This window comes from Marmota marmota, unplaced genomic scaffold (assembly GCF_001458135.2).
Source record: "Marmota marmota marmota unplaced genomic scaffold, marMar, whole genome shotgun sequence".
Taxonomy (NCBI): domain Eukaryota; kingdom Metazoa; phylum Chordata; class Mammalia; order Rodentia; family Sciuridae; genus Marmota; species Marmota marmota.
The window spans coordinates 13551713-13567472 of NW_025999900.1; the positions used below are offsets into that span (position 1 = coordinate 13551713).

A 15760-nucleotide genomic window follows, 5' to 3' on the forward strand; every position below is an offset into this window, starting at 1 on the left:
GGGCAGTAGCTCAGTGGCAGAATGCTTGCCTACATGTGTGAGGCACTGGGTTCGATCCTTAGCACCGCATAAAATACTGAACAAATAAAGGCATGCTGTCCATGTACAATTATAAAAAAAACTTAAAGAAAGGCAAGTTTGATTAGTGTTGTGTTTGCTTTTATAAACAAAACTGAAAGATAGCTAAGAGAAAGGCGTAAGTAATACATGCTGTGTGTGACAGGACGGGCAGTAAGGTGTGGATGACTTGCTCTGTCTCTCTAGACTCTTGACTGCAAGAAGGATGCTGGTGCACAGTGGTTTAGCAATCTCTCCAGGAGAGTTTCTAAGAGAGGGACCAGGGAACATTCGTCTCCCCACATTGTCCATCTCAGGAGCTCTGTTTCCTCCACCAAGAACATAAGTTACCTTGATCTACAGTAAAAGTCTAGCAGCCCTGCAGAGGTAACCTGAATTCCCAGAGAATAGGCACTGGAGAAATTTGAAAGATTTATTAAAGTACAAGGCTCTGTCTCAGAGCTCTCAGGGAGAGAAAACTCCTAAAACCAAAACAATTGCTGTCTAATAACAGCATACCCTTCAGGACATGTGCCTGTTACTGGAAAAAACTTCTCTTTTAAAACCTTTCTCATCCAAGTCCTCACTGTAACAAATGCCCCTGTGACTTGGGCTCAGGGTCCTTTTCCTCAAGCCTCTCCGCACAAACTGCATGTTGCTTAAGTGGTATCTTCTACTAAAAAAAGTCATCTTTGATTTAGTTAGCCAAGGCATCAAATTCAGTGTCACCTTCCCTCCCTCTCCCTCACCTCAACACTATCACGCCTGTTTAAGCAGACTTCTAAAAGGCATCCTTTCTTCATGTCCACTGCCACATCTATGCAGTGTCTCTCCTCTGTCTGAAGACTGCATGGCAAGTTGAGAGGGTGGTGCCAGTGTCAATATGTGGACTATATTTCAATGTAGTTATTTCAAGAGCACAACAGACACTGTTATAGGTGTGCATTAATTATACTGTTGGGGCTCTCTGGAACGTCCTCCTCCTTTTGTCCCCACACCATCTTTTCAATTGTAGGTTAAATGTCATTGAAGTTGTGTCTCCCAGGAAGACTTAGTCCTCCTCTGCTTTGTCTTCTGTTAGAGTACCTCTTCTTTTCAGTTAAATATATTTTTTATTTTTAATAAATTGGATATATGCAATGGGCGTTAGCCTTTAGATGTCACCACTCATGACATTAATCTTTTGGATAGCCTTGGGCCTGTATAGCAGTTGCTCAATAAATGTATGCCTAAAATCTGTATATGACATAAAAGAATAAAAATGCTCCTAGTTCTTGCTGTTGGAGAATAATTTATTTGTGTTCTTTCTCCAACAGAGAGAATTTGGTTTGTCTTTCAAAAGTGTATTCTAACAAGATAAAAGAATGCCTCCCTTTTGCCCTTTTAGACTGACCTCTTGAACCCAAGGCCAACTTGCTCAAATTAAGGCAGCTGATATGATTAATGTTAGGAAAGTAATGAGATTTGGTTTACTTCAGGAAAATTTGGAAGAATATGAGTCTTATGCAATATTTTAACATTTTAATTCATTGCTGACTCTTCAGGGCAAAGGGGAACATAACCCTTGGTCCAGTTTCAGGATGATAAATTGAGGATTTTTCTAACAAAGCAGAGGATAAAAGATGTCTTGCTTCTGCTACACTAAGGAAAATTGCATTTATATGTAAAGTAAGTAAATTCAGTGCCATGACAGTTGCTATTTTGCTAAAAGAAGAGATTTGTATCATTATACTGTTAGTAGCATTTGCTAAGACAGAAATTTTAAATTAATTATTAAATACCTATTCTATGCTCTGAGTAATATGATTTGAGACAGGTGTCAAATGTGATGCTTATCCTGGCACTGAAGTGCTTAATATTTACTTAGAATGTTTAGAAAAAGGAGGCAATACATGTCTCCTGGAAAAAACAGGGCAGGAAAGTAATTGTTAATAATTCAAGTAGGTGTGAAGAACATAGAATCAGTCTAGGAATTCTAGAAGTAGGGCATCATGAAGAGAAGCACTTAAAATCTTAGTGTTCCTTATGTTCTTGTGGATGATACACCGCTATTACAGAAAAATGGGATTTTAGGCTGAATAGTCAATAAGGGGACCCTTTACAGAGGACTCATTTGCCACCCAGGCAAAGGGAATGGGACACTTTAATGAATCAGGGGGAGGTAGTATAGGTTCTTAGGCAAGAAATCTGATGAAAATAGAAATATCAAAGTAATGTTCAATAGTTGTAAGATGTTATGGATTTGTAAGGGTCTGGAGGTGGGCCAGTGAATTGGGACAATGTTATATGAGTTTGGTGAAATTTTACTAGTTATATTGTTGACATAGTTTTTGTACTCCATTTTGTTTACAGTTTCTCAATCTTTTATTATTCCTCCAGTCTAGGTTTAGTTGGGGAGTTTACTAAAAATCCTCATTTAACTATGACAGATGTAGTTTTAGAAGCCACCATGAAGGAGGGAAAGAATGAAGCACTGTCTTTTGTCCATTTAGGCTACAGATAGCCAGGCCACTGGAAGTTCTCGAGTTTTCCTTCTCTCACCTGAAAATAAGACAGTGAACAAAATGAGCTCTAAGGCCCTTTCAGGTTCACTTTCTTAAGATAAATGTTCATCTTATTATTGAGCATCTTAAGTATGTTATTTTGATGCATACCAAGAAGAGTATTTATTGGAAACTAAATTTGGTGAAATATTCCACCCTCTTATAGGATAGGTGGTAGGTTCTTGATGACTGTAGTACATAGGCAATTACCTTTTCCAAGAATGTGTTAAAATATAGAAGAAAATAGCAGAAAATTAACCCTTGTAAATGTCACAATTTGCCTACTGTATAATTTAAATAGTTTAAATAAAGCTACTTATTTGCATAATGATGCATTTGAAAGATATATCTTAAAATAACAATACTATGCATTTATTTGATATTAAAACAAAAATAACAAGTATAAATTAGTCTGGGAAAGATGTCATGTAACAGTATAATTAGATATACTAATAAACATGAGCTATCACTTATTAAGCTAAATTTAGCATGAAAGTTTATTTCAAGGTAGAGAGCTATATTTTCTATTTGACTTTCTTCCTATTTTTATTTTACAAGCATTTATTCATTGTCATTAGTTTGTTAACCTACTATTATCTGTACATGATTATATAAGACAGATGTCTTAAAATAATTACCTTTTTAGAATGACTTATCTAAATTGAAGTCTAAATTTGATCACTGTTGGAAATGATTTGTAGGAAACATTGTGTCAAACATCAGAGCACTAGAGAAACACCAAATATAAGAATTTCTAATGCTATAAAACCTAACAAATATTACAATGTCTAGACAGAGTCCAAAAACATGGTAAATAGTTTTTGATAAATTAGTTTTATAAATCAAACTAAACATTTGATTTGTTTAAGTGTCACTTAATTTTTCAAACCAGTGAAATGATGTATGGCATGAGTTTTAGTTATTTAAAAGACAAGGAAGAAAGGACTTGTTAGCTCTTGGACTTTTTTTCCTTGATTCAACAAATATTTAAAATATAAAAATATAACCAGATAAAAACGTTTCTATTAATCTATTCTGTGAAGCAGTATCATTGTAATCACTGGTGAGTTTGGTAAAAATGCAGATTCTGAGAGTTTTCTGTGAATATATATGGTCTCTGTGTTAATATCTGAGTTTTGGGGTATTTATTGTGCATATTAAATGTAAAAAGTACTTTTTTTGGTGCTTTTTTGCTTATCCCTCCTTGCAAAATATTTATCTCATTTGATAATGGGTAATGGAGAGCAATGTCCTAAATTTTAAGATTGAAGAACAGTACTGTTCTCAGGTGTATAGAAAGAAATAGAGATACCAGTTGTTTCATTATATATTAATGGGCTTTTCCATCTTCATTTCTGCTTGATATTAAGAAGGATTACAAAAATATGTCCTTTAAAATTATTCAATTCTATGGGTGGCCTATGCATTTATGCTATATAAAGCAAAGAATTACATATTGGAAAATATTCTGTTTTACTTTAAAAACACATATTTTCCCAGAAGAGATTTTCCCATAATTTGACCTTAACATCTTTTTTTCTCACTTCAAGACATTAAATTTATTTTCAAATTCTATAGGATTCATAATCTTCTTAATGCTAAATAAAAATTCCAAATATTCCAGCATTAATTTTCAAGAAAGTGCAGGAACTGTTAAGATTATTGTTTGTTAGCCAGGTGTAGTGGTGCACTCCTATAATCCCAGTGGCTCTGGAGGCTGAGGCAGGGGGATCTCAAGTTAAAAGCCAGGCTAGGTAACAGTGAGGAGCTAAGCAACTCAGTGAGACCCTGTCTGTAAATAAAAATAGAAAATAGGGCTGGGAATGTGGCTCAGTACTTGAGTTCCTGAGTTCAATCAAAAAAGAATACTTCTTTTTAGGCTCAATAATTTTTTCCCAGTAAATCCTTGACATCGCTATCCTTTACATTTACATATAGTCTTTAAATTTTCCTTTAGCAAGATATCTGTTTTTCTTCTACCCCCAAATGTATTGCACACAAAAATGAAGTGATCATAAATGGAGATGGTCTCCACTCTGCAGTAGTAGCTGTCATCATCTGCTTTGTTGCAGGGAACATGTCTTAAAGCTAAGCATTTCTCATGACCTATGTGAGTTTGCATGTTGAGTGCTTGTCAAGTTTTATTAGACCAGGAGTGCTGAAATAGAAAAAAAAATTATATTTATGAATTTAGACAGCTTCATGAGAACCAAGGTCCTCTTGAATCAGAATTTTAGACTTAGGCATCAATGATTTACTGCCTTCTTTAATGTCTTAATTCAGCAATAATCATTTGTTCACATCAACAGGGGTCTGTAATTATCATAAAATAAGTTGGTGTTCAGTTCTTATTTTTGGCTTCTTACTTGCCTCACAGGACTCATATAATTAATTGATGAATGCCAATGTCTTTAATTCAAATTCCTTCCCCCCTCCTAATTCTTTTTTTTTTTTTTTTGCACTACCTATTTTGCACTAGTGTTTCTTAGTATAGTAAATCTTGGATTTCATAAAGGAAGAAGCTTCATACGTTCTAACAATCTAATTTTACCATGTGGTGTTGTAATGCACAGTGATTTCCATAGGCATCAATTTCTCCCACCTTTCTGTTCCCCTTTACCATTTTCAGAATGTGTTGATGACTGTTAGATAAATTTGAAGCTTTCTATCTAGCAAAATCTTTAATCCCTGGGGAAACTCAAAGTATTAAGAGTGATGAATCTGACTATGGTGAAGTCTAGTAAGAATTGCTCTTACAATCAAGATGATTCAAGGGAAGACAATTTACTTAGCTTTTTATGTATCTTGTCTCTTTTCTTCCTGACTCGACAGCTCCCCCAACGGTTCGTATTGTGCACTCAGGCTTGGCCTGTAACATTGAGGAGGAGCGCTACTCTGAAAGGGTCTACACTATCCGGGAAGGAGAAACGTTGGAATTGACTTGTCTGGTCACAGGACATCCACGTCCACAGGTGAGTCCCGAACTGTGACATTGGAGAAAACTGTTTGACCTTTATTGGAAGTCAAAAAGTATATATTTTAGAAAGTTAGGTACATCTATGTGTGGGTGTATATGTGTGTGTGTGTGTGTGTATGCATACTTGAGTGTAACTCAAGTGCAAGTTCATGTGCAATACAGAAAAGAGTGGTCATCTCTTAACGTCGAAACAAGTATTCATGTGCATGAAACAAAACAAGAAATCTTTGTTCTATATTGTGAGAAATTTAGAAGACACATCTAAGGAAGCTGTTAAAAAGACAACTACAAAAATAACTCCACACAATAACAATTCACATGGCAATGAGCTTATTTTAGAATGTGGAACGTGATTTCATGATGACATAATTGCAGCCAAGGAGGCATTTGTTCTGAAGAATGTGATGCATGAGGTCACATGTACCTTCCTTATTCCTAGTCATTATATTCATAGAGAACTTAAAAAAAAATAAATGTTTGCAGGTGCTATGTGCATTCAGGCTTTCAGAGTCATCAGCTTCGGGCTTCCTAAAACCAATTTAATAGCAGGCACAAAAATTGAGACCTTCAAAGGGTACTAAAATTACCAGTAATATGCAAAGAAAAAACTTGCAGGAGCAAAAGAAAGGGCTATATATGATGTAATCTATTTAGGTTACATATTTATGTATAATGAAGAAATCTAATTTGAATAAAGAATATTCAGGATGTTTTACTCATTAATTAACAATTCTTATCATTACAGCTTTAACCTGACAAGTTGAATATTCACATTGACAATCAACTATGGCAAGGGAAAAATTCTCAATTAGTAAAGTTAAAAAAAACCAACATAGCTATAGGAGGAAAATGAAGAACAATGTGGGAATTTCACAAATCACCATTTTAACTTTTCTTTTGCTTCTTGCATACTCAAATCTTAATTTTTAAGGATCTTTTGATCCTATTGTATTGACTATGAAAAAAAATGAAAAAAAGCATATTATTCTTCACAGAATGAAGCAATAGATAGATACAGAGATCCACAGACAGACAAAGTCATGGTTCAAATGGAAATGGTAAAATACATTTTATAAAATTAATGCTGTTGGTAAACTGGAAAGTGGTAAATCTAAAAATTATTTAAAAAAATCAAAGCTCACAAGAACTAAAATTATAAATGATAATATTTGCTACTAACAGAAAATGAGTTAAAAAACGGCATTCTCTTAATAAAATTAGATTCTACAAAACTTGACCTGATATAATCAAAGTTGGTAGGAAAAAAAGATTCGGTAATAAAACACACAAAAGTGAAAATTATTAAGATTGATACAAAGAAATTGATAAGTAAAGCAATTTTGTTTAAACATGTATACAGAAACAATTGAGTCCAGTGAAAATAGTTTTATTAAAATTAAGAAAAATTATAGAATTAACTTAAATATTAGCTCAGAGAAAATTCAGTAGTCCTATAATTTATCATTATTTAAAATTTGAAGACATAAAAATTCTAAAAGAAAAATTTGGAATAAAAATAAGAAGGTCCAAATTAAAGAAGCCACAAAGATAATCCTGTTATCCCCAATATTCTCACACTGGATTTGCGAAACCTGCTCCTCTAAATCCCAAATTTTACTTTTTTTTAAAAAAATTATTTTTTAGCTGTAGTTGGACACAGTCTATTTTATTTATTTATTTTTATGTGCTGCTGAGGATTGAACCCAGGGTCTCACACATGCTAGGCGAGTGCTCTACCGCTGAGCCACAATCCCAGCCCTAAAAATTTGATTTTTTATCTAACTTTTCACAAGACTTTCTCTCTCTTCATTTTTATTCCTTCTTAATATCATAATTTTCTTATTTTCCCTATCCACATTCACAATCAGGAGTACTATCTTTGATCTCCAGATGATCCAAAATAAGTTCTGGAACAGAAGAGTAGATCATTATTTTTTTTTCTTATGCATTTTCATTTTTGGAACTATTTCAATGTGTTTTGATCCTAAGAAAGATATAATGCTTCAGTATCATTATTTTGTTTTTCATTCCTAGAAGTAATTTGGTATTTGCAGGTAAATCCGTTTCAGCTTATATTGCCTGTTTGAAAAATTAACTGGGCCTCTTCTCGGTTAACAAACTGTGTAAAAAAGGATGACAGCACAGCTGGGGCTTGGCATCCTGGCCCAAGACTAAAGGGCATGCTGTTGGCAGCAGGTCCTGAGGATGATTTTTCCTGGCTGATACCATGAAGCTTTATGACTTGCTTATCTTTCTGATCTGAGTGTGATAATACTTGGAAACACTGTACAAGGGAGAAGTTTCACCTTTCCTCATCACAGTATTTCTCCCTCTGCAGCCTATTCCTATAGCCATGAGAGTCACAGAGATTGTCTACTTCTAGAACTATTTTATGGCAACATTTCTTTCTAGGCTCTTTAGATTTTTCTTTCAAAAATATGTTGTTTGGATATGGGCAGTACCTGTGGGTTTGATTTATCTAAGGGATAGAGGTGTAAAGTCCGTGTAATAAAGTGGTTAAGAGCATGATGTTGGAATCAGCCTACCTGCACTTAACCTTGGGTCCCCGACAACCAACAGTGTGTATGACCTCTCTGTGCCTGTTGTCTTACCTGTATAATAGGAATTCTAACTATCTCAGAATCATTTTGATGAAAATTTATATTAGAAATATATGTATATACATGGGTAGAGTCTTATTACATTTGAGAAAATAAATTACATTTTTGTTGTAATTTAAATTTTAATTATTTAATCACCAGTCCGTTTGATCATTTTCACATGTTTATCAATCATTCTTACATATTTGTTTATTGTTTTTTCATATTTTCTATTTTTCCCTAGTGAGCTGTTTGTCTTTGTTTAGACTTTGAGGACTTTTATATACCACGTAAATAAATTTAATTGCTGATAAATATGTTGCAAGTTTTACTTGACAGGGTGCTGTCTTTTAACATTGGTTATGCTATTTTTGTTCAAGGTTTAGTTTTTACTAGTTGTCTACTATTTATTGAAACTTAACCCTAGTAAATGTTTGCTTTTTGCATAATAAATAGGCAAGGCCATTTTTCAATTTTATAATACAATCACAATAAGTGATTTGATTGCTATATAAATATGATCTGGACTAGCAAGGCTTTTGTAGTCATTAAAGTTTTTATTCTTGTTAATCCTCTATACAGATTCCAAAATGATAATCTTACCATAATAAAAATCTTAGCAAACCCTGATAGCCAATTCTTTATTTAGAAACTATTGGTTCTACCTGTGTATTGTTCTTTGCAAGTATTTTATATGCCTTTGTATATATTTCCATATTATTTTTCAGATTCAGTCTATTAAAATTTCTTTAAAAATTCTAATATATTCATATGAAAAATACACATACTAGGTTTTGGGTTTATGGCTAACTAACTCAGAAAGAATCAGATTCCACTATTTATCAGAAATTATCAAATAATATATGTACTTTTTATTGTGGATTATGGAACTCAATATAGCTTACTTTTTTCATCTGTAATATATATGTGTGAACTGGATATGTCTATCAGCATGTGAGAAAATCTCCAACTAAACTAAATATATTTTTAAAAATTAATATTTAGATATAATATCGGAAGAGTTTAGGATAAACATTCAGAAATTTATTGTCTAGTATTCCACATCAATGGCTTACTTTCACAATCTCCCCTCACCGTGTGTTCACATGCAAGCATGCGTGCGTGTGCACACACACACCCACACACACACTCTTTCTTTTATAGATGAGACAGATATTCACTAAATTTATCCTAACATGGCTAAATGTAATCATCACAGCTTGTTTAGGAGAAAGCACTTATTGTTTTTTGCTGCTTGATATTGTAACTTCAAATAATTTTGTTTCCATTGATTTTAGTTTAGTATGAAGTTATTTTTTTTAAAAATCAACACATTTATATACTCAAAAAATTGTAATGTGTTTTACTCTCAATGCATCAAAATTAATCAAGAATTTAAAAAATTTAATTAAAATACTAACAAACACAAAGTCATTTTTGTTTCTCAGGAGATCTAAGCCTATTACTCTTTTTCAAGAATTCATCCTTTGTTGAATTCTGTGTATACCTTTTGTGCCTGAAAGAGACATCACACATTCCAGAAATTTTCTCAAAAAATATCAGCACTATGTACTTAATAACATAGTACATATAGATTATTTAATTGAGTGCATATAATGTAAATGCTTTATAAATAATAAGCATATTTCTGATTAAGTTATAGACACAAAATAATAGCTTCTTTTGTAAACTCTGTAATTCTAAGCTACTACTGTCTTCAGTATACAATTAGAGTTAACCAATAGAGTAGATGGAGTATTCCTCCTTATAATTTTGAAGTTAGCTGGGACCATATGCAAATAGATTTAGGCTGACAAATTGTGGGTCCAGATTTCAGTGGTGTTTGGCCAGAAGGATTTAATATGAAAGCATTCTTACTTGACTTGGGGTTAATTATTCATGAGACTACCTGGAGTCAGTTTTAATATGCTGCTTTGATATTTTTTGACATTCAGACATCATGATGAGTTACATTAAGTAAGGTAGAGATACAGGAACTGCCTTCATAAAATATGAAAAGTGCTCAGAAAGCTCAGAGAGGTGGGGATGTTAACATAAATTTATTATATAGGAGTTATTTTTTAGCAAGTTCCCAAAGGATATTCACTCTGAGAAATGCACTGACCAGATGCACACTGGCATCTTTTAGAAGCTCAGAGATTACTGTTGACTACAGAAAAGATCTGCAACAGGAAATTCTGCCATGGAAATAGGATCTTTAAAATCAAGATTATAGAATTCTAAAATGGCAGAATGTGGTAGTAGCACTTCACCAACATTCTCAATGCATATATAAATGAGCAAAAATGTCAAAGTAGTAGCCAGAATGCTTTTATCAATAGGATTTTATGGTAATGGATAATAGATTATAATGACTTTCAAAGTGAAGTTTGGGAGTAGCTGGGTAGAATGATGAATGGTACTTGGATCATATAAGCAGAGAAAAATGATACCCTGCAGAGGTTGATGTTTTCCAACACAACAGAAAATCATGGCCATTTATCAAATTTCAAAATCTAAACTAGTTCATCAGGCCAATATTCATTGGTTAAAGGGGAATCCAGGTGTAGAGGAAAGGTCTAGCAATATCACCAAAATTTACACAAAAAATAGTGACTTCTTCCCCAAAAGTTTCTGTGGTCATTTTTCTTAGCAGTTTACATGAAAGAAAAATATCAAGACTTTTGAAAATTTTTAAGGTACAGATTTAGTGCTAGTGTTGAAATCAAAGGGCTTGTGGTATTGTGTGATTAGAACGGGAGTTTATACAAAGCAGGTTACACATGGAGTACTAGCCCAAATAAGGTGTCCCACGGTTATTTATCCCAGACTCTCAGTCCTGATAGGGATGGACATACTGAGCAATTGGCAGGATCCTTACATTAGTTTATTTGACCTTTGGAATAATTCATAGTCTTTCTGGTAGGAAAGACCAAGTAGAATTCCATAGAATTATACATCCCAAACAAATATATTAAATCATTAGTGATGCTACATCATAGGGAAATACCAGATTATATGCTACCATCAAAGACTTCACAGTGAAGAGTTAATAGTCTTTATCATATACCATTTTATATGTGAGATACCTAAAAAGTCAATTGGGTCATGACATGTGATGGTAAACTATGGTAGACCACTGGACCAAACAGCTGGACCAGATATGATAACTTCACTGAAACCAAGCAGCATGCCTCTATTCCTCCCTGGTATCCTACTAATATTTGGAAAAAATGTGTGCTTTTCAATTATAATCAAGAAAGGAAATTAAAATATTGCTTTTATGTAGGACAGATAGTAATATATATGTGTGAGTCTGCCCTAATCAATTTAACTCTCATTCTCTGTAATTTTAAAATGCACAGAGAATTTTATTATCTTGGTAATTGTTTTAGTTGGGTTTTCATTAGTGTGACAAAATACCCAACAAGAACAACTTAGAAAAGGGAAAGTTTATTTGGGGCTCATGGTTTCTGAGGTCTCATTCCATAGAAGGCCAACTCTATTGCTTTGGCCACCACATCATGGAGGAAAGGTCCAGTGGAGGAAAGCTACTTAGCTCATGGTGGGGTCAGAAAGCAGGAAAGAAGAGGGGAAGAGGTCATAGAGAAGATGCACAGTTCCAGGGAATGCCCCCACTGACCCACCTTCTCCAAAGTTACCACCTTGTCAGTCCATTCAAACTAGGATGGACTGATTAGGTTACAGTTATCATAATGTAATCTTTTTACCTGTAAATATTCCTGTATTAGTAGGAACTTCTGGGGGACACCTCACATCCACACCATTACAATAATATGCAGAACACTGTACTTGTCTATGATATTTATAAAATCATGGCACGTTTTAACTTGTGAACAGGAATTAGTATGTGCTTTGGATGTCTCAGTAAGGTATGTGGATGCCAGAGAGTGATAGAAGTTGATGCTCTTCGTAAGCCCTACCACTGTGGATTAGATCCAGCATAATATAGGCCTTTTTGGATTCTAGAGGCTGCCTATACTACATTTAAAATATTCTTCCAAGGCACTCAGCCAATTAACTGTAAAGGATGTCAGTTTCCAGAGTAGCTCAGAGGAAGAGAGGACTTTTCAGCAAGGCCAGGTCTGAGTACCAACTTCCTTGCTGCTCAGGCAATATGATCTATCATATTTGATGTTGAATATGGATGCTCTATGGATTCTTTGTTCAATCCTATGAGGAGAATCACAGCACAGAACTTTACATTTTTGAAGTGATACTGAACTTTCTAAGCAGAGCACTAATTACTGTTTAAAAAACAGCTCTTTAGTAAACAGAGAGTAGGATCCAGTTGCTATATATTCCTTTTGTTCCATGATCAGGTAGTTCTGGGACACATTCTACATGACTTCTCAATGGGTTTCAGTAGAATGGAGCCCCATTCATTCTCAGCAATGACCAACGCTTATATTAGTCTTTCTTCCTCCCCTGTGTTCCTGTTCCCAGTCCCCTGCTTTGTTTCTCTGGGATTAGTTCCCAAAATAAACTTTCTACTTGCAATGTCTTGACTTAATTTCCTTTTCTGAGGCAGGATAAAAGTGTATCTGGATCCATACTTAATAAGGAGTGTAGCTATGTACCTGACCTTAGTGTCTTCCTTACTGCACATCTTGTCCTCTTTAGCTGTGATCCTAAATTATTGTACTAATATTTTTTTCCTTTACACTTTGTAAAGGAGAGCCACAAATTGTTAGCCAAATTTTGCTTTAATTTCTTGACTTTTACCTTACATAATTAGCAAGAGTATATGTCTTAGTCCATTTGGATATTAAAACAAAATACCATAAGCTGGGAGGTTTATAAACAACATGCATTTATTCCTTCCAGTTCTGGAGGCTAACAAGTCCAAGAGCAAGGTGCCTGCATATCTGATATACTATGGGTGGTCTCTAATCTCACATAGTGGAAGCAGCAAACAAGCCCTCTGGGGTCTCATTTTATAACAGCACTAATCCCATTCACAAGGACACAACCCTCCTGACCTAATTATTCAAAGTTCCCATCCATTACACTGTCACCATGGGGTTTAGGATTTCAAGGTATGCTTTTGGGAAGGACATAAATATTCAGAGTCTTGCAAGATAGTCTATGGATTTCCAATTTTTCCCCTCAGCTCTTAAAAATATGTCTTTACTTGAATTAAATCTAAGTACTGAAAGGTTACAACTTTGTGCATAAGGAATTTTGTGAGATAGGGATTTATGATATAAATTATGGACTCAGGATTTGTTTGGGTGTGACAACTTTGCCTCTTACAATCTCGCAGAATTGCATCTTTTTAGAGATCACAAAATGGGTGTCAAAATAGAAAATCAAAATAAATAGAAATACAAATTGAATGGAATTTTGAAATTAGATGCCTCCTTCAAAATCTATAATTTTAGTGAAATACATTGTTGGTATGAGTAATAAGATCATAACCATGGTTTTGCCAAAGTAGTTGACATAAAATAAATGACTAAAGATTATCTTGGTCTTTGAAGAAGAAGAAAATACTGCCTATCAATATATAATTAAGATACTCTTGATTGTACACTTCATAGCTATAGATGATTAATTTATTAATTCTTTAATGGAGATGTTCTGAAGGATTACATAGGCATTGATTAATTGTATTTTGTATCTTTACTATTAGAACAATACTCTAATAGTAAAATACTAAAATACTCTGACATAATTAAAATATATTTACTTAACTGGGTAGATTGCTAAAAGTAGACATCCATCAGCATAATTTTGTCCTTACATTTTTAATCATTTTTGCTTAGTAGTTATTGAGCTGTCAACAAAACCTTAATATATCAATCCTAACAAAGCCTGAAGTGAATTTTTTAATGATGGAACATCAAGTTAATTGGTAAATTTTTATGATTCTGATGTTATATGTATGTTCTCAGTGTGTGTGTGTATGTTTGTGAGTGTGTCTGTGTGTGTGTGTGTGAGAGAGAGAGAGTGCGAGTGTGTGTGTGTGTGTGTGTGTGTGTGAGAGAGAGAGAGAGAGAGAGAGACTATGTGTGAGTCCAGAAATCAGCAATTGTAAATGATTTTTTATGGTTAAATCCATTTCTAAAAACTAGCAATATGAATATAGTAGTGGTCTATTTAAATCAACTTTATCATTTTCACTTGTGGTTTAGTACATTAAATGTGTCAATTAAAACAATTATATTTACTTGAAATTTCAAATCCCATAATGTAATGGAACAATCCTTGGAATGACTTTAAAATATAATGGTGTGAAATTTAGGTTTAACAGTTTCTTACAATTATAGACAATCCTATCTGTTCACTTACATGCTCAAGAATGTGCTGCCAGTGTAATTAATAATCTATAACTGTACTGGTTGTAAACATGACACATTTATTTTAAATTAGTCTTATCACAGCTTTTCTTGAAATGCTCAGAGATGCTTCAAACAAAATCAATCAGAAATAAAAATCTTTCTATGATCTGAAAAAGTTAACTTATGCTCCATAATGGATATGCGAGTATTTTCAGGACTGAAAAATGATAAAACAGTTATTAAGGATGATTCTATCAATTCAGTTTTAGAAATTCTTAATCTTCTGATCTAAGTGCCAAAATCTTGACAAAAAACTAAAAATAACATTTATTTACCTGACAGTTTTATCTTTTTCCATCAGCAAACATTGATTTCTTTCCTTTTCTGCTTCTTATGGTACATGAGAAAACGTTATCCTGTACAACTTGGACCCTTTTTTACTTAACTTGCCTATGGCAAAAATCATTAAATGATTTGGATAGGTTTGAGCAGGGCAAAATCCTAGTTAATTAGTGCCTTCTCTGTTGGGTGTCATAAAATTCTATATTCCTTAACTTGTAGGCATTCAGTTTTGCAATACTATAGCAAATAAAAGTGATCTTTTGCATTGACAACCTGTAGAAGCAGAGCAACTGATCTTTTTGGATAACTCTCTGCAGAGTTATAGCCAGTTGAGCTTACAGATTATTTTTGAGTTTTTTGAAATAGCACAGAAGAATTTATTTGTTACTATGTAAATATAAACATATTTCATCATGTATAAAATCTTCATCAGCCAACATGCAATACTAGTCTGTCTTGTTCTTTAATTAAAAAATCATATAAGTACCTAAATTACATCATTGCATACACATTAGTTTTCTAGGACTTCTTTAAGAAAGTGTCTCAAACGAGATAGTTTAAAGCAACAGAAATTTATTCTCTCACAATTTGGATGCTAAAATCCCCAAATCAGAGGGTCTGGAGAGCCATTCTCTCCTCTGAGATTCTGGGTAGAAGCCTTCCTTGCCTCTTGCTACCTTAGGGTGGTAGCTTCCAGTTCTTGGTGCTCTTTGGCTTCCTGCTGCATGACCCCAGCCTCCACCTCTATCTTCACATATTCGTTGTCTTCACTTAGTGTTTTCCTTGTGTAAGACACCAGTTGTATTGGATTATGGATTCACCCTACCCCAGTATTCTCATCTTAACTAATTACAACACTCTTTTTCCAAATGTCAACCCAAATAATAATCAGAGATTCTCCCAAGAATAATAATATTCACTATGGAACAGGAGACC

The 15760-nt window shown here is 33.7% G+C and overlaps 1 protein-coding gene across 1 annotated transcript in view; it reads left to right on the plus strand.

The window, feature by feature from the left end:
* Nucleotides 1-5335: 5335 nt before the first annotated feature.
* Nucleotides 5336-15760, plus strand: part of LOC125615234 (MAM domain-containing glycosylphosphatidylinositol anchor protein 2-like) — an 81639-nt gene continuing 71214 nt past the window's right edge. The window contains exon 1 of the mRNA XM_048798623.1: nucleotides 5336-5572. Coding sequence (XP_048654580.1) covers nucleotides 5399-5572 — 174 coding nt within the window. The 5' untranslated portion in view covers nucleotides 5336-5398. The remainder of the gene's footprint in view (nucleotides 5573-15760) is intronic.